The sequence below is a fragment of the Canis lupus genome, chromosome 8, assembly GCF_011100685.1.
Source record: "Canis lupus familiaris isolate Mischka breed German Shepherd chromosome 8, alternate assembly UU_Cfam_GSD_1.0, whole genome shotgun sequence".
Lineage (NCBI taxonomy): Eukaryota > Metazoa > Chordata > Mammalia > Carnivora > Canidae > Canis > Canis lupus.
In genome coordinates, this window is record NC_049229.1 from 47,549,170 (window position 1) to 47,568,301 (window position 19,132).

At 40.6% G+C, this 19,132-nt stretch overlaps 2 protein-coding genes across 6 annotated transcripts in view; one reads left to right on the forward strand and one right to left on the reverse strand.

The window, feature by feature from the left end:
- ENTPD5 (ectonucleoside triphosphate diphosphohydrolase 5 (inactive)) overlaps window positions 1-1,713 on the reverse strand; it is a 52,344-nt gene extending 50,631 nt beyond the window's left edge. The window contains exon 1 of one of the 2 annotated variants that reach the window (XM_038545248.1): window positions 1,695-1,713. The gene's annotated coding sequence lies outside the window, so the exon portion shown is untranslated. The remainder of the gene's footprint in view (window positions 1-1,694) is intronic. The other variant, XM_038545247.1, reaches the window with a different exon arrangement.
- A 136-nt stretch (window positions 1,714-1,849) lies between these two features.
- BBOF1 (basal body orientation factor 1) overlaps window positions 1,850-19,132 on the forward strand; it is a 41,154-nt gene continuing 23,871 nt past the window's right edge. The window contains exons 1-4 of one of the 4 annotated variants that reach the window (XM_038545250.1): window positions 1,852-2,028; window positions 5,701-5,929; window positions 11,473-11,538; window positions 14,572-14,715. In XM_038545250.1, coding sequence (XP_038401178.1) covers window positions 1,973-2,028; window positions 5,701-5,929; window positions 11,473-11,538; window positions 14,572-14,715 — 495 coding nt within the window. In that variant the 5' untranslated portion in view covers window positions 1,852-1,972. The other 3 variants (XM_038545251.1, XM_038545253.1, XM_038545252.1) reach the window with 3 other exon arrangements.

A 19,132-nucleotide genomic window follows, 5' to 3' on the forward strand; every position in this document is an offset into this window, starting at 1 on the left:
ATGAATAAATCACAGGAATAAAAGGGACTTTGGGAATAAGTTAATGCAGAGAAAATACAGTTAATGATACTGTAATAGCATTATACAAGGATATACAGTAGCTACACTTGTGAACGTAGCAGATACTGTAGAGAAGGTGAACTGCTACCTTGTACACCTGAAACTAATTTAACACTGTGGTGTCTCTCATGAGTAAATAAATAAAAATCTTAAAAATAATAATTTAACACTGTGACTCAACTATACTTAAAAAGGGGGAGGGGGATAAACTAAGATCATGCTAACACACGCCATGTCTAAAAAGATTTTCAGCGTTCATGAACAAATTGGCCTGTTCCCCTTATCCACAAAACTCAAAAACAGAAGCTACACAATTGAAAGAAAAAAAAAAAAAAAAAAGGCAGCCTGGGTGGCTCAGCAGTTTAGGGTCGCCTTCCGCCCGGGGTGTGACCCTGGAGACCAGGGATCGAGTCCCACGTCAGGCTCTCTGCATGGAGCCTGCTTCTCCCTCTGCCGGTGTCTCTGCCTCTCTCTCTGTCTCACATGAATAACTAAATAAAACTAAAACTAAAAAAAAAAAAAAAAAAAAAAGAATCAGAAAGGAAGGGGACATCAGGACAAAGACCTCGAGAAATGGAGAGGGAAGGTGCACAAAGAAGTTTTTAAAGAAACTTTAAATTCAACTGGAAGGGGCACCTGGGTGGCTCAGTGGTTGAGCATCTATCTACCTTTGGCTTAGGTCGTGATGCTGGGGGGGTCCTGGGATCTAGTCCCGCACTGGGCCCCCTGCAGGGAGCCTGCCTTTCTCTGGTGTCTCTCACGAATAAAATCTTTAAAAGATAAAAAATAAAAAAATTAATAAATTCAACTGTAAATGCAGGATAACAGAGCAGAGAGCTTCAGTCACAAGTTTCCTAAGCATCGTCTTAGCACCCCAGAATTCCCATCCTCAAGGACTCTCACAGAAGGAAGATATAATCTCAGAGCTCCTCCTCCGAAAAAGGATAATACTTTTCAGTACTCCTTTTCACAGGTGTGCTCAAGGGAAAAAAAAAAAAAAAAAAAAAGCCCGAAGTGCCAACTTTTATGCAACTTGCAGAAAAGGGGGCTGCGGATGAGTCAGGTTATCAGCAAACGGGAATCCGGGATCCTTCTGGGAGTGCAGCTCTTCGGGCCCCGCCGCCTTTCGCACCCCAGCTGACAGCACTCTTCCCGGACGCCCGCGCGCCCCTGCCCAGAGGCCGCCAGCCTCCCTCCCAACCTTCGCCCCCCGAAAAGTCCTTCACGGCCTCCTCAAAGAGTTTGGCCTGGCAAGTCCGCTGAGTGCGCCATCCCTTACAGAATTAGCCAGGGTTGGAAGCTAGGCGCGGGAGAGAGAGAAACCAAGAGTGCGGGCGGCTTGGGGAGAGGACGAGGCGGAGCAGGGAGGCCTCGGCCACGCTGGCTGCGGCGGGAGGCAAGGGGCGGACGCGTCAGCCGGGGCGGCGCTCCCACGCCCGCGGCGGGGCGGACAGAGCCCCTCAGAAACAGACCCTCCTGAGGCGAGCGTGCCGCGAGCGTCGCGCCGCCGGAGACGCGCGGCCTCCGGACGCCGCGCCGCCATCCCGTACGGGAGCGTTTCGAATCCCCGCCCGCCAGCCCGCCCAGCCGCCTCTCGGGGCCGACTCTCCCGCCCCCAAAGCCCGCACACTCACCGCGCGCGCGCGCCACCCCGGCGCGGCCGCCCGCCGCCCTCCGCCCTGGGCGCGACCTCCGCCCCGCCCCCCTCCCCCGCCCGCGCCCGGCCCGCGGACCGGGCCCCCTTGCGGCGGCGCCGGGGCTACGTCACGGGCGCGTGCGCTCTCGGCGCGCACGGGCAACGGCCGCCGCAGAACGTTACCCGCGGAGCGTGCTGGTTTCCTTAGAAACGGAGCCAGGCCCGGGGCGGCGGCGGAGAAACGTCGGCTACAGGGGCGCCCCTAGTGAAGCCAAGATGCCGCCTAAGGGAAAGGACAAAAAGAAAGGCAGGAGTAAAGGCAAAGACAAGAAGTAAGGAGAGGCCACGCTGGGGTCCCCTCTCCCTGGGCCTACCCTCCGGGGATTCGGGACTGGACACCCGCGGCACGCTGGGGCTGGCCAGCTGGCCAACTGCCCTCCTCTTGTTCTCTAGGCTTCTGAAAAGGGCAGCCTTCGTTGTTCAGGAATTCCCCAAATGCACGCCAAACCGTACTGCTCCAACCTAGACACTGGAGTGTGAGATTTGGAACCCTGAATAGTTTAGACGCAGCCCCTGCCTGTGTGTAATGCGTTAACGATGGAGGCAGATAAGTTCCCACCGAAGAATAGAATACAGGACCAAATGAAATAGGTGCTAGTGAAGAAACCAAAGAACTGAGAATGTGGAGGAAGGGTCGTGACACTAGAAGTGAAGATCAGAAGGTCGGGACGACATGTCTTGGATTGAAGGTCCTCTAGACCAGCGCTGTCCGACAGGGTAATGACCAGCCATGTGTGGCTATTAAGTTAAAATGAAATTTAAAAATCAGATCTAATGTACTAGCCACATTCCGTATGCTCAATAGGCACATGTAGCTGCTGGTGACCATTGGACAGCCTAGGTATAGTACATTTCCATCACCACTGAAAGTTCTCTTGGGCAGTATTGCTCTAGATCAGTGGTTCTCAAGTGGGAGCGATTTTGGCTTCTGGGGACATTTGACACTATCTAGAGACATTTTTGGTTCTCATCCAGGGATGTGTGCAACTGGCATCTAGTGGGTAGAGACCAAGGATACTGTTAAACATCCTGCAATGCACGGGACAACCCCCATCTACCTTCCAAACAAAAATATCATTTGGCCCAGGATGTCAGTAAGTGCTAGACTTGGGAACCACTGCTCAGGACTATTATCTTCTCTAGGATAGCACTAAGCATTAGTCACCGTATCTTCAGCACCTAGCAGAGACTTTGGAACGTAGCGGGTGCTTATTATTTGTTAAATAAACAAATCAAGGTGTCTGCTTGTGTATGCTTCAACTTGAATCTTTTTTTCCCCCCCAGGGGAACTATGCTCTAGGTTCTTCCCCCCCCCCCCCCCCCAGCTTGAGAGATGTTTGTGATATAGTTGAGAATATCTTGAACATCTAGAAAATTTCTGCATGACTGGAGTAGTTCCTTGGGCCTTTTGATGTATTCTTTTTGGTTCAAAGGAAAACCTAAAAGATTTGAGCAAATTAGGTAATTGTTCAGATTTCCCCAAACTAGTCAGAACCCCTGAAGTAGGTATTGCTCTAGCAACTAACCCTTTGTAGGCTTGGGGTTGCTGCTAAATTGCCCTTAAATCTATTGGGTGACTCTAGTGGTTCATTAAAATCATACACTGTGGGCACCTGGTTGGCTCAGTGGTTGAGTGTCTGCCTTTGGCTCAGGTCATGATCCTGGGGTTCTAGGATTGCATCAGGCTTCCCACAGGGAGCCTGCTTCTCTCTGCCTATGTCTCTTCCTCTCTCTCTTAAAATATTTTAAATATTTAATAAAATTAATGTTTATTTATTCATGAGAGACACACACACAGAGAGGCAGAGACACAGGCTTTTTAAAATATTTTATTTATTCATGAGAGACACAGAGAGAGGCAGAGACATAGACAGAGGGAGAAGCAGGCTCCATGCAGGGAGCCTGACATGGGATTCCATCCTGGGTCTCCAGGATCAGGCCCTGGACTGACGGCAGCGCTAAACCGCTGAGCCACCTGGGCTGCCCAATAAATAAAATCTTTAGAAAAAAGAATCCAGCATCTATCACTATATATGGGACCATAAGGTAATCCCAAACTTGTAAAGTTTATAAAGTAATTTAAGAGGGTAATACATGCTCAGAAGTACAGAATGTTTAGGAAACATGGAAAGTCAAAGTAGAAGACAAAAATCACCTGTAATCCCATCATACAAAGATAACCACTATAATCATTTTGAGATATTCTTTTTCTCCTTCATAAAATGGTAGCCCATTATACACATTTATTTGTACCTCCTCCCCTGATGTATTAAGTATTCTTCCAGAGTGTAATTTTTTTCTTTTTTTTTTTTTTACATAATTGCATAGTTTAGCACTTTAAAAAAAAGATTTTATTTATTTGAGAAGGAGAGAGAGCATGAGCAGGGGAAGGGGCAGAGGGAAAGGAAGAAAGAATCCTTAAGCAGACTCCCTGCTGAGTGCAGAGCCCCATGTGGGTCTGGAACCCAGGACCCTGAAATCATGATGTGAGCTGAAGTTAGATGCTTAATCAACTGAGCCACCCAGGTGCCCCAGTCTTGCACTTTTTAAAAGTGCCAAGGGCTTATCATATTCTTGGAACTCACTAGAATATGTTTTCTATTTTTGACTGTGCATCTATGGTACACTGATCAACAATGAGGAACATTGAGAGTAACAGACTTCTTAGTCCTTGGATTTTTTTTAGTCCTTCTAAGTCCTTGATTGTCTTATGAAAAATTCTAGCTGCATCAACTGTTCTGATCAGCTTAGACCTTATACCTTCAGGGAGCAATTGGAGGATTATAGCAAGGCAGCCTATCACTAAGTGCCTAAATCATGCTGGAAAGGGAGGTCAAAGCTACAATAGACAAGAGGGTTGGAGGTGGGGTTGCCCTTAATTTGAAGAGAACAGATGGTGACAGTGGGAATGGAGACAGATGGAGGGTGATAATACAGAAAGATCCACACATAAGTATGTGTGAGAATATTTAGGGTTCAAATACAAGTAAAGTCTTACTTATTATCTAAATATTTATGGGCATCCCTGGTGCTCAGTGGTTTAGCACCGCCTTCAGTCCAGGGTGTGATCCTGGAGACCCGGGATCAAATCCTACGTCAGGCTCCCTGCATGGAGCCTGCTTCCCCTCTGCTTGTGTCTCTGCCTCTCTCTCTGCATCTCTCTGTGTCTCTCATGGATAAATAAATCTTTAAAAATTTAAAAAAATTTTTATGTATCCATTGCCTACTGTATATATGGGACATTGTTTTGTTAATCCTCGTATAATCTTTATTTTGAAAACCTTTATCCTTTTATCACTTTAACCTTTGAAGCCATACTTTATTTTTATTTTTAAATTTTCTTTTTACCTCTGTATACCTGATTTTGGTTTGTTTCTCAGGCATCCTTGAAGCCTGGTACATTGTGGCACCAGCTGATAAAGTATTTAACATACTTGTCCTAGTTACTTAATCTTTTGTCCAAGGTCTAGCCAGAAAATCCCTCCCCCAAAAAATCTAAAACAAAACCAAAAGTGGGATTGGGGTAGGTGGAAGATCACAGAACAATGGATTTACAGTTACACTATGAATGTATCATCATGCAGAAGGGGGACTAAGGTAATAGATTTGTAGGAGTGAGAACCAAGATCTAAAACTGAGTGAGTAGGAATAGAAATGACAAATGTGAGAAAAAGAAGTAAATGAAAAAATGTATGAAATGAATTTTACTTGTGCCTTTCCTCTTTGTTTTTCCAGTCCTTTAGAGTTATGCTCCAAAGCTCCCCTCTGCAGAGTCACCCAGTTAACCTCCTGTATCATAAATATGTATTTCTTATTAACTCATCCATCCAACAATATTTGTTCATATATGCCAGGCAATGCCAACCAAAACAAATAGTAGTAAAGGGAAAAGTAAAATTCTAATAAAGAAATAGTTATATGCTGTCAATGTCCTTCTCTTGTAGGAAGATAATAAAAGCTGATGAGTCTGCAGTGGACAGAGCCAAGGCCAATGCCTCCCTTTGGGAGGCCAGGCTGGAAGTCACAGAACTCTCTAGGATTGAGTATCGTGATACTTCCCGGAGACTGGCAAAAAATAATGAGGACTTAAAGAAACAGCAGTATAAAATGGAGAAAGACACAATGTCTGTATTAAGTTACCTGAAGAAGCAGGATCAGGAAAAAGATAATATGGTAGGTAAGTAGAAACCCTCCAAGCCTCGATAACTACCTCTGTCATACTTGAAGCAGGATGTTATTTCTGAATGGCTTTACTGTTAGAATAGGCTCTTTTACTTTCAGCCCTTGTCTCATTGTTTTCTTGTTTGAAACAAAGATTGAGGGTCATACGGGAACATTATGATCCATTTTATTTTAAGAAGCACATAGGTATATGACCTATATGGTTGGTTTTTTTTTTTAAGGTTTTATTTATTCATGAGAGACAGAGAGAGGCAGAGTTAGGCAGAGGGAGAAGCAGGCTCCCTGCGGGGAGCCTGATGGAGGACTCAATCCCAGGATCCCAGGATTATGACCTGAGCCAAAGGCTGATGCTCAACCACTAGCCACCCAGGTGCCCCTATATGTTTTTTTCTTAAGATTGATTTATTTATTGAGAGAGAGAAAGAGGTGTGTGTTCACACAAGCAGTGAAAGAAGGACAGAGGGAGAGGGAGAGAGACTCTCAAACAGACTTCCCTCTAAGTGCAGAGCCCAGATCCAGGGCTCAGTCTCACAACCCTGAGATCAAGACCTGAGTCAAAATCAGGAGTCTGATCCTCAACTGACTGAGCCACCCAGATTCCCCTGACCTATATGTTTTTTGATATTGATAAATACTTTTAATGATTTATAAAGCAATTCATTGATAATCTATGATCACATGATTATGAACCCAGCAAGTGTTGAGAGTAAAGCTATTATATTAGATCTGGAAGAAAAAGGGAAGGGAACTACTATTTTGGAGACCCTATTTTGTGCCAAGCACAATGCTAGGTACTTTATACCTTTCTTATCTCATTAAAGACCTTTAAATAACCCCATGTAGCTATAATATTGTCATTCCCATTTTATAGATAATCGACTCTCAAAAAGGACAGATACCCATTTACACTATACCTGTGTGACCCAAAATCACACAACTAGTGGATGTTAAAGTGGAATTTAGGTGTAACTTCAAATTCTTCTCTTTCCCATATGCCTCTATAAGTCCCATGATTATTACTTATATATATGCTTATTGTCTCTTTTCCTGATTGGAATGAAACTTCAATGAAGTAAAGAATTTGAGGGCTTTTTTTTTTTATTGTTGGTCAGTGCTACAATTCCAGCACCTAGTACAGGCATGGCACATAGTAGGCACTCATTAAAATATTTTTTTGCATGCATGAATGAATGTCTTATGAGTGTGCTGATACCTTGAAAAAGTTAATACCAATCAAAACTAAGTTCAAGATGATAGTGAAAGCTTATTACAGAAATCAAGCAACTGAGCATTTATCTTGATTTTGTGAATTTTATCATAAAGTAATTTTTATGCATTACTGTTATTTTTTTTACCTTCTTTCCTAAGCAACTTCCATTTTAAAAATACTCTTTCAATAATAAGCATTATCAAAATTGTCTTCTATAAAGTATTATTCTAAAGTAAGCTTTTAGGTAAAATAATTTTCCAAATTCATTACATAGAAGCTTCATGGCCTGTGTTAGCTGATTGCTGTTGATCAATGTCACTTCTATTTCCTGATTCTCATCTGCCTTTGTGTATCAGAGGTCAGCATCTGGCTATAGCAAATAACATAATTTTCTCATAATCATAGATGCCCATTAAAACCAGAGACTGTCTTGGGAGGAAGAAGTAGATTCATTATATCCTATTTAACTAGCTCTCCTATAGTTTTGTTACTCATTCTCCTGTATTCTAGAAATGTATCATTAAACTCTACTTAAACTTAATAGTCTAATTTAATTTTAGTTATAGAAATATTAGAAACATAATGTGTTTTGGAAACATATCTTGAACAAAATTAGGAGATTTTCCTTAAGAGTGTATTTTTGTACTTAAGCCTTTGTTCAGTTACAAAATAAATCTAATTACATTTCACATCTGTCCTATATATTTCATACTTGTCCAATGTGACTTAGAACTGTCTCAATTGGGATCCCTGGGTGGCGCAGCGGTTTGGCGCCTGCCTTTGGCCCAGGGCGCGATCCTGGAGACCCGGGATCGAATCCCACATCAGGCTCCCGGTGCATGGAGCCTGCTTCTCCCTCGGCCTATGTCTCTGCCTCTCTCTCTCTCTCTGTGACTATCATAAATAAATAAAAATTGAAAAAAAAAAAAAAAAAAAAAAAAAGAACTGTCTCAATTTATATCTTAGAATTTTTAGGTTTTCCTTAAACTAGTCTCATTACAACAGTATTTCACTTATGTATCCTCTGATTCTATAACCATGACAAGGAGTTAGTTTAAAAAGCTACGCCTGGGTGGCTCAGCAGTTAAGCGTCTGCCTTCCAGCTCAGGCGTGATCCTGGAGTCCTGGGATTGAGTCCCCACATCGGGCTCCCTGCATGGAGCCTGCTTCTCCCTCTGCCTATGTCTCTGCTTCCTCTCTCTCTGTGTCTCTCATGAATAAATAAATAAAATCTTTAAAAAAAATTAAAAGCTACTCAGGTTTCCTACTAAACCATACTAGCATTTTTGTACAAATGATTGATTCCAAGACTGGAGCAGGGAAAGTAAAGGATGAGCCTGGAATATCTGTGCAAGAAAGTAAGTAAAAAAAAAATTAAAAGGCAGGATAACTAGCTGGGCTCAGTTGGTGGCTCATGCAACTCTTGATCCCGGGGTTGTGAGTTCAAGCCCCATGTTGGATGTAGAGATTGCTTAAAAATAAAATCTTAAAAAAACAATTTTAAAGGGCACAGGCACTAGCTTGAAGGGGCTCCCACTGGCCAAACCTGAAACAATCAAAATAAATGATAACAATAAAAGATTATAATCCATTGAATAAAATAAGTCCATGAGTGCATATTGCTAACAAAATATTATATTAATAAATAGGGGAGAAGGGAAAGCTTTTCCTTACAGTTGAATGTAGTAAATTATTAAATTTCCAAAGACTGATGGAGCTAAAAAAAAAGTCACCAGGGATCCCTGGGTGGCGCAGCGGTTTGGCGCCTGCCTTTGGCCCAGGGCGCAATCCTGGAGACCCGGGATCGAATCCCACGTCGGGCTCCCGGTGCATGGAGCCTGCTTCTCGCTCTGCCTGTGTCTCTGCCTCATTCTCTCTCTCTCTCTGTGACTATCACAAATAAATAAAAATTAAAAAAAAAAAGTCACCATTCAGCATTATGGTAATAACTGATTTCATTAAGAATCATCAGTGGATGCTAAAACGAGTGGTAAAAGTCTGATGAACAGAAGGATATTTGCATAGCCTCAAAATATCTTTCCATAAATCACTTAATAATTACAAAAGGAAAAATTGTAACTTTTAAAAAGAATTTTATTTATTCATGAGAGACACAGAGAGAGAGAGGCAGAGACACAGGCAGAGGGAGAAGCAGGCTCCATGCAGGGAGCCCAATGTGGGACTCGATTCCAGGATTCTGGGATCACACCTTGAGCCAAAGGCAGACGCTCAACCACTGAGCCACCCAGGTGTCCCTAAAAAATTGTAACTTTTAAGTAGAGAAACCAGGCAGACATAGTCTTAACCAACTGATGAAAATTAACATCAAATACCTCATGATGTAATTTACTAAAAGGTATACATCATCACTTAGATAATATATGCCTGCCAAAAATGCATAACCTGCAACTGCTCATGCAGAAATATCAGACAACCCCAACTCTGGCTGGTATTCTTCAAAACTTTTGAGACACTAAAAGACAAAGACTGAAAAACTGATTATGGAGACTAGGATACATGACAACTAAATGTAATGCATAATCTAGGATTATATCCTGGACCAGAAAAAGAAAAGTTGCAGTAAAGGACACTACTGGGACAATTGGTCGTAAAATTTTAATATGGACTATAAATGAAATAATAGTTTTATTTCAATGTTAAATTTTCTGATTTTGGGATCCCTGGGTGGCGCAGTGGTTTGGCGCCTGCCTTTGGCCCAGGGTGCAATCCTGAAGACCCGGGATCAAATCCCACGTCGGGCTCCCGGTGCATGGAGCCTGCTTCTCCCTCTGCCTGTGTCTCTGCCTCTCTCTCTCTCTCTCTGTGTGACTATCATAAACAAATAAAAATCTAAATAAATAAATAAATAAATAAATAAATAAAATTTTAAATTTTTTTTCTGATTTTGATAACGATTCTGTGCTGCTAAAAGAATATCCTTTTTCTTAGGAAATACATTCTGAAGCATTTACAGGTAAAGGGCCATGATGTCTTAAACTTATTCTCATATTTCTACATTGAAAAACTGAAAGAAAATATATATCATGTATATATTCATATTTTAGATAGATCTATCAATGCATACATAGAAAGGGAAAGCAAATGGGGCAAAATTGGGTGAAATATATAAGAATTCTTCATACTTTTCTTGAAACTTTTTTTCAAAAAAGTTACCCAGAGGGGCGCCTGGGTGGCTCAGTGGTTGCGTGTCTGCCTTTGGCTCAGGTCATGATCCTGGGGTTCTGGGTTCGAGTCCTGCGTTGGGCTCCCTATGGGGAGCCTGCTTCCCCTCTGCCTATGTCCCTGCTTCTTTCTGTATGTCTTTCGTGAATAAATAAATAAAATCTTTAAAACAAAAAGTTACCCAGATAAGAGATATGCAAAACTACAGTGAAATATTACTTCACGCCTATTAAGATGGCTACTACTATCAGAAAAATTGAAAATAACAAGCATTGGAGAGGATGAAGAGAAATTGGAGCCTTTGTGCACTGTTGGTGAGAATGTAAAATGGTACAGCCATTATGGAAAACAGTATGTAGGTTCCTCAAAAAATTAAAAATAGAATTACCACATGATCCAGCAATCTGCTTGTGGGTAAATTTCCAAAAGAATTTAAAGCAAGATCTTGAAGAGATATTTGCACACCCATGTACATTGAAATATTCACAGTCAAGAGGTGGAAGCAACCCAGATGTCTATTGATAGATGAACGGATAAAGAAAATGTGGTATATACATATAATAGAATATTATGTGGACTTTAAAAAGAAGGAAATTTTGTCATGTGCTAGAGCATGGATAAACTTCAAGGGCATTATGCTAAATGAAATAAGCCAGTCACAAAAGGACAAATACTGTGTGTTTCCACTGATATGAAGCATCTGAGGCAGTCCAGATCATAGAAATAAAAAGCAGAAAGGTGGTTGCTAAGGGCTGGGAAGTAGGTAGGAGAAGAAATTAGTGTTTCTTGAGTATAGAGCTTCAGTTTTGCAAGATGAAAAAGTTCTAGAAATCTGTTGTGCAACAATGTGAACATATGTAACACTGCTGTGCTGTGTTAAAAATGGTTCAGATGGTAAATATAGTGTTTTTTACCACATACAAAAAATAGTTACACAGGCAACTCTGATGATAGCCAGGTTTCAGAACTGGCAATAGCAAGTTAAGGACATGGAATATGTCCCCTTTTCTCTTCTTTCCAGCTTACTCTACATTTCCAACTCTATTGGTTTCAATATTATGTGAAAACTAGGCTACTTAATAAAGGTAGGATACAGAACAATTTCTTCACCTTCTTGATTCTGTATTTCCAACTTCTATAGATTGAAAAACTGAAACAGCAATTGAATGAAACAAAGGAAAAAGCCCAAGAGGAGAAGGAAAAATTGGTGAGTTATCAGGGTACACTAATACTTTTACTTACTGGGTGGTCAGGTTTTTGACATACTCAGATATTTAAGACACAATAAGAGTAACTGAATAGGTCCTTGGAGTAGTTTGGTGACCTTAAAGCTCACATAGTTGATTGTACAGAAGCTCAAAAATAACATAGAATTATGTTTTTGTAGAAAATGATCTGGTAGTAGTGGTACTACTGAGTTTGTCATTCTTTCCAGGCTTTTCAGTGGACAGAGGTAGGAAATATATATTTTTAAAGACTATATAATGAGCCCATATCAATATTTTCAATACAGATGCAGGAGTACAGAGTTTATTACTTGATCTGTCTCCTTTCTCCTTCACCAAAGGTTCTGTTTTGTTGTTGTTGTCATTGTTGTTTTTACAATATAGTGATAGCAAATTAATATATGTAGTACTTTTTCCATTCTGTCTGTATCATCAGAATTCTTTTTTAAAAGATTTTACTTATTCATGAGAGACACACAGAGAGAGGCAGAGACATAGGCAGAGGGAGAAGCAGGCTCCATTCATGGAGCCCGATGTGGGACTTGATCCTGGGACTCCAGGATCATGCCCTGGGCCTAAGGCAGACGCTTAACTGCTGAACCACCCAGGCGTCCCTCATCAGGAAAGTTGATTTCAGCTTTCCTTTTATCTACATCAGACCAGTTGGTATTCAAAACTGTACCACCAGACTCTGTAAATTATTTGATCATGTCATATTTTGCATCATCAGACCCATCTAAATATGCTGAAATAATTTGTTTAAAGCTGCATCTCCATCCAACTTTTCATTTTTTTCTTCTTCTTTGATCTCACTGACCAATTTATCCCAATTTCTTGTATAATAAGATGATGATGCATATGAGTTCTTTATGTCTGCTATGAACTGTTTTGGTTTAGGCACATCTTGCCCCTCTAGCTTTTCCTATCTCACAGCCTCTGTCTTCTTCATTTTAATTTCGTTTTTTTTTTTTTTTAAGATTTTATTTATTCATGAAAGACACAGAGAGAGAGGCAGAGACACAGACAGAGGGAGAAGCAGGCTCCATGCTGGGAGCCGGATGTGGGACTTGATCCTGGGACTCCAGGACCACGCTCTGAGCCAAAGGCAGACGCTCAACCACTGAGCCACCCAGGTGTCCCTCTTGACACCTTTCAATTCAGACAGTAAAATCAGGATCTGCACTATCTAATTCCTGTCCCCCTAGAAAAGTTTCTAGAACCACAGGATAGGGTTTTCTTTTTTCATGGTATTCACATATCTGTTTTCCCAGCATAGCAATGGAATTATTTGGATTAAGTTCAAGGGATTTCTTTAATCAACAACAGCATCACAATAATTCCCAAGAAGAGCATGACAATAAGCTCTTTGACAATAATATTGTGCATCATCTGGTTTCTGTTCCAAAGCCTTAGTCAGCTCTCTAATGCTGTCTGGGGGTTCTCATTAATCAGAGTAGCTGAGAAGCTCTGGAGAAACTTCTGGACTCTTGCAGGTCATGCTGCAGCTGCTGCCGCCATCCCTAATAATCACTATTGCTGTTAGAGCTGCTACCGTGCTGCCCAAGGGGGATACTTACCCCAAAATCCTGTTCTTAATGATATCAGTATAGTTGAGTAGTTACTTCAAACCTCAATACATCAACGGTCACAAAGTACTATTACCAATAATTATAGCCAACATAGATTAGCAGAAACAGTTTAAGATTTTATTTTTTTTTAAGATTTTATTTATCCATTTATGAGAAACACAGAGAGGAGACAGAGAGAGAGAGAGGGAGACAGAGAGGCAGAGACACAGGCAGAGGGATAAGCAGGCTCCATGCAGGGAGCCTGACGTGGGACTTGATCCTGGGGCCTCAGGATCACGCCCTGAGCCAAAGGCAGCACTAAACCGCTGAGCCACCCGGGGTGCACTAGTTTAAGATTTTAGGGGGGCACTCCCCCCTTGGGATATATACCAGTAGGAATCAGTGATCAAATTACATTACCATTTGAAATAATTCCTCTGAGTTTATGCCACCAACTCAAGAACACATTTTGTTTTGAGTTTTAGAAGTTGCTTTTAAAAAATTAGATTGTGCATCTACAATTTTGTAATTATATAATTACATAAAATATGTGGCTCCTAAATCAAATTGATCAAACATGTTGTATTCTGAGAAATCTAACTACCGTCCATTCACAATATACCAGAGTATATGGTCAAGAGATTTTTTTGTGAACATGTTAGGTGAGAAAGGGTATTTCAGTGTATTTCGATTTGCATTTTCCTATTATGAGCATTTTTTCATGTTTGGAGGTCATTTGCATTTCTTTTTGATATCTCATTCATTTTAAAAATTGTGTTATTCACCCTTTCTTCCTGCCTCCTTTTTTTCCCTCTTCTCTCCTTTTTTTTTCCTTTTCTACTCATCCTCCTCCTTCTTAGCCTTCTCTTTGTCCCTCTGCTCTTCCTTCTGCTTTTCCCCAACTTCTTGACTTATTAGAGATATTGGCCCTGTCTTTATCTCTTCAAAAATTTTAATTTAGGGTTAGGGATGTTATTTGTCTTTCTTACAAATTAAAGATTTGTTTAGTCTTTTCACACCTCTTTTTAATAACTATCTGCATTTTCTGTATCAGATAATCTCATTTGAGAATTTTTTTTTATTCAAGGCACTTGGTATCTTCTAACAAAAAGTAAAACTTTATGGAAAAATAAAAAGGGGAATATTTCTTCAAAGAAGAGAGACAAATGGCCTAAGGCTTCAAAGGGAACATGACTGTGTAGGGCTTCTGTTCTTTTTTTTTTTTTTTTTAAAGGTTTATTTATTTATTTATGAAAGAGAGAGAGAGAGAGGCAGAGACACAGGAGGAGGGAGAAGCAGGCTCCATGCCGGGAGCCCAACGTGGGACTTGATCCCAGGACTCCAGGATCGCGCCCTGGGCCAAAGGCAGGCGGTAAACCGCTGAGCTACCCAGGGATCCCCTTCTGTTCTTTTTCCTAACTCACTTACCTGTTTTTTTGCATATAGGAACAAAAGTATACTGTGCAAATAAATGAGCTGGAGGGACGGTTCCATCAAAAAGCCAGAGAAATTGGCATGATTCAGACAGAGCTGAAAACAATAAAACAATTCCAGAAGAGAAAAATCCAAGTGGAGAAAGAATTAGATGATGTAAGTTTCTTTATTTCTTTAAATAAAGGAAATTAGAATTAACTACAGGTATACTTTGGAAGTATTGCAGGTTCAGTTCCAGTGAGCCACAATAAAGTGACTATTACAGTACTATACTTATGTGTGCAAGAGCTTTCATAGACATTTACTCCTGTGAGAAGGTAAAAGACTCCCTTTGACATTCTAGAGATTATTATTATTATTATTATTATTTGTGAGAAAGTGGAAGACATAATGAGTGTTGCACTGGGTGCAAGTCTTATTTCTAAGACTTTTCTAAGCATTGATTGATTTTTTTTGTGACCAATTCTTAGCCAACACATCCTTTCACATCAGCAATAATTTTTTTATTCTTTTTTTTTAAGATTTTATTTATTTGTAAGAGAGAGAATGAGCAGAGGGGAGGGACAGAGGGAGAGGGAGAAGCAGACTCCGCACTTAGCAGGGAGCCTGATATGGGCTCAGTCCCAGGACTCTGAGATCATGACCTGAGCTGGAAGGCAGAAGCTCAACCAACTGAGCCATCTAGGCACCACCACATTTATCAGCAATTAAATCTTTGGAGTGACTTCAATAAGAAACAAATTACAGGGCAGTCCCTGTAGCCCAGCAGTTTAGCGCCACCTTCGGCCCAGGGCAAAGTCCCACGTCGGGCTCCCTGCGTGGAGCCTGCTTCTCCCTCTACCTGTGTCTCTGCCTCTCTGTGTGTCTCTCATGAATAAATAAATAAAATCTTAAAAAAAAAAAAAAGAAATTACAGTTCTTGGGAATTATAAGGGGCAAAATAGCAAAGTCCTAAAGGAAAATAGGTTTAGACTAATGAAAGATGATTTTAGAACATTTTAGAAGGCTCTCTGTTAAGGGTAGGCAGGATAAGAAAAACTAAGTACTTTTAGAAAGTTTCTCTGACCTTGCTATGCTTTTTCTTTTACTTCCCATCCCCTCAGCTCAGATATAGTTTTTTGCATTAATAATAATAAATGACATAGGTGAGTGCTGGGCATAGTAGATTAAATCAGCTTTGTGACTTTGGGCAAGTTGCATAAACCTCTCTATACTTTGGTTGCCTAATCTGTAAATTGAGGATAATAAAGGTTACTCACAGGCTCATACAGTTGTTGTGAGGATGAAATGAGTTCATATATTTAAAGTGCTTAAAATACTGTATGGCACATAAGTGAAAATTATATTGATAGTGGCATATAGCTCTCTGCAGATAAAAGTCCTGATTTATAGCATTTGCTGATTTCCTTAGTATAAATACTTTTACTATGGCCAATTTCAAGTACCAATTTTAAGTTTCAACATGCTAGCAAAATTCCTGGTATGAGCCCACTGCAATGTGCAGTTGAATATTGTTGCTATTACTAGTAATAGCAGTATATTACCAAACCTAATATAATCTATTTCAGGTAGTGGAGGGGCTAAAAGTTTGTGCTCTGAAGCCAGACTGCTAAAGTATACTGTTTTTACTACTTGGGTATCTTGTTAAATTTCTTCTTATGAAACATGGAGGAGAGAGTAATGGTATCAACTTTAAAGGGTTATTGTGAAGACTAAATGAAATAATGTTTTAAATGCATAGCACTGGGCACCTGGGTGACTCAGTTAAACATCTGCCTTTGGCTCAGGTCATGATCTCAGGGTCCTGGGATCAAGTCCTTCATTGGGCTCCCTCTGCTCAGTGAGGAGTCTGCTTCTCCCTCTGACCCTCCCCTCTGCTTGTGCTCTCTCTTTCTCTCTCTCATGCATGTGCTCTCTCTCTCTTTTTAAAAAAGAGATTATTTAAAAAATAATAGAGATTATTAAAAAATAGTTTTTAAAAAAAGGTAAATGCATAGCACTGTATGGTAAATATTACCTGCTGTTGCTGATCCTGCTGCTATTATCACTGCTGCTAAAATTATGATTATAGCTATTAGTATTATTAAGGCCCTTCCACCATCCCTTTTAGTGCCTCTCACTCTTGAGCATGGTGTTCTCTGAGCATGCAGTGCCCCTCAAGCTCTCCTTGGGCTACTCAGAACCCTATTTAACAAGAACAAGCTTTGATGGGAAACCAGAGTTCCTGCATCTTATTTCTTTTTTTTTTTTAAATTTTGTTGAATTTTATTTTTTATAATAATTTTTACTTATTTATGATAGTCACAGAGAGAGAGAGACAGGCAGAGAGAGAAGCAGGCTCCACGCACCGGGAGCCCGATGTAGGATTCGATCCTGGGTCTCCAGGATCATGCCCTGGGCCAAAGGCAGGCTCCAAGCCGCTGCGCCACCCAGGGATCCCCCTGCATCTTATTTCTGTTTACCTTTTATCTAATTGCCAAATTGAAACAATATATGAGAAATGAATTAAGTTGGATAAGATAATGTAGTGTTCAAAATCATAGCCTTCAGATCCTAGTTCCACAGCGAATAACTATCGCTTTGGATAGTTTGTTAACTTGAGTCTCAGACTCTTCACTTGTAAAATGTGGCTGCAATATCACCTGCCTCCTTTTAGAGATGTTATATGGATTAAATAATGTAATGTGTGTAAAATACTTAGGACAGTCATTCCTTTAATCCCCAGTAAGAGTAGTAGCATAGTTGTTATTGTTTACTTGTTGTTATGATTATATAGCTTTAAAAATCTTAGTAGAGTATTCCTAAAAGCTCTAATTAAAGGAATGAGATGGCACATTTCAGGCAAGTTAGGAAAGGGGAAGACACTTTCTTAGACTGGAGGAATGTGGAGGAGTATGTTTTAACTCTTTTTATCACAATTGCAAAGTTATCCCCAGAACTTCCCATTAGGCTGACTTTGTTCATGAACTTGATAAGTTGTTGCTTTATAACTGTTCTAATAACTGTTGCTTTAAAATTGTTCTTAATTTCTGTAGCTCACCATTATACAAGCTCCTTTGAAGTATTTTCAGAGGAACTCTCTCCTCCTATGGGTTTCCAAACCTTTGAAGTCCTTAAAATAGCAGCTCTATAACTGTCTTCTCTAGTTATTTTATATTTGTGTTCTTTAATTTTGTAAACTGAGAATAAAAGGAGCCAAATCATCTATTTGTGTATGTCCTTGTCACTCCTCACTAGTTCCTGGATTAGTACTTAATAATAAAACTTGCAGGGTTCCTGGGTGGCTCAGTCGGTTAAGCCTCCACCTCTTGATCTCAGCTCGAGTCTTGATCTCAGGGTCATGAGTTCAAGCCCTGCATTGGGCTCCAGGCTGGGCATGTGGCTTCTAAAAATAATAACAATAATAATAAAACTTGCTAAATGAGTGATACAAGGCAACCATCTAAAACAAAACCCTTTTATGGAACTCATACAATCTTAGAGCTGGAAGAAACTTTAGGCCTACCTAAGTCATTCTACTGACAAGAATACTGAGACAGAAAGATGTTAAGTGACTTTCATGGTAAGTTGTAGAGCTGGCAGCAGAACCCCAGTGACCTGCATCCCTGTACAGTGCCTCTAGTCCTGCTCCCTCTATTTTTTAACCTTCATTAGTTACTGCAGGAAAAATTACCCCCAAATTTAGAGCTTGCAGCTATAATAAACATTTGTTAAAAGCACAATTTCCATGGGTCAGGAATTTGGAAGCAGTTTAATTGGGCAGTTCTGGTTCAGGGCATTTTATGAAGTTGCAATCAAGATAACTAGCCAGGGCTTCAGTCATCTGGAGGCTTGATTAGAGCTTGAAGATCTGTTCTCAGGTGCCAACTCACATGCTGTCAGGTGGGAGCCAATAAATACTGGGTGGCCTCAACATCTTCCCATAGGGGCCTTACAAAGGGGCCCTGAGTGCCCTCATAGTTTGGTCAACGACTTTACCCAAAGTGAGTAATCCCAAAGAAAGCCAGACAGAAGCCATCCCTTTATTTATTTCTTTTTTTTTTTTTAAGATTTTTATTCATTTATTCATGAGAGACACAGAGAAAGAGGCAGAGACATAGGCAAAGGAAGAAGCAGGCTTCCCACAAGGAACCTGATGTGGGACCTGATCCCAGGATCCTGGGATCATGATGTGAGCTGAAAGCAGACATTCAACCACTGAGCCACCCAGGTATCCCTAGAAGCTATCCCTTTCTTGACCTAGCCTTGGAAATCATAGAGGTTGTGTATGTATTTTAAAACCATCACACTACCACAGTCCAAAGTATGTATTGATGCAGGAATGTTCTGATCACCTCCCTGAAGAATGTTTAGTATTTCTCTGTTGTAAACCCAGTATTGCCCAAATGCCCTAGTGTGAAAGTCAAGACCCTACACCTACTTTGTAACATTATTTTCTCCTTTTACTATACTTCCCCATGCACACCCCCTTTTATTCACCCAAAGTGGATATTTACTTATCCCTGAAGTCTTTTCTGCTGTTTTTACATAGTTTCCACTGTTTCTTCTATCTGGAATATACTTTCAACAGGTC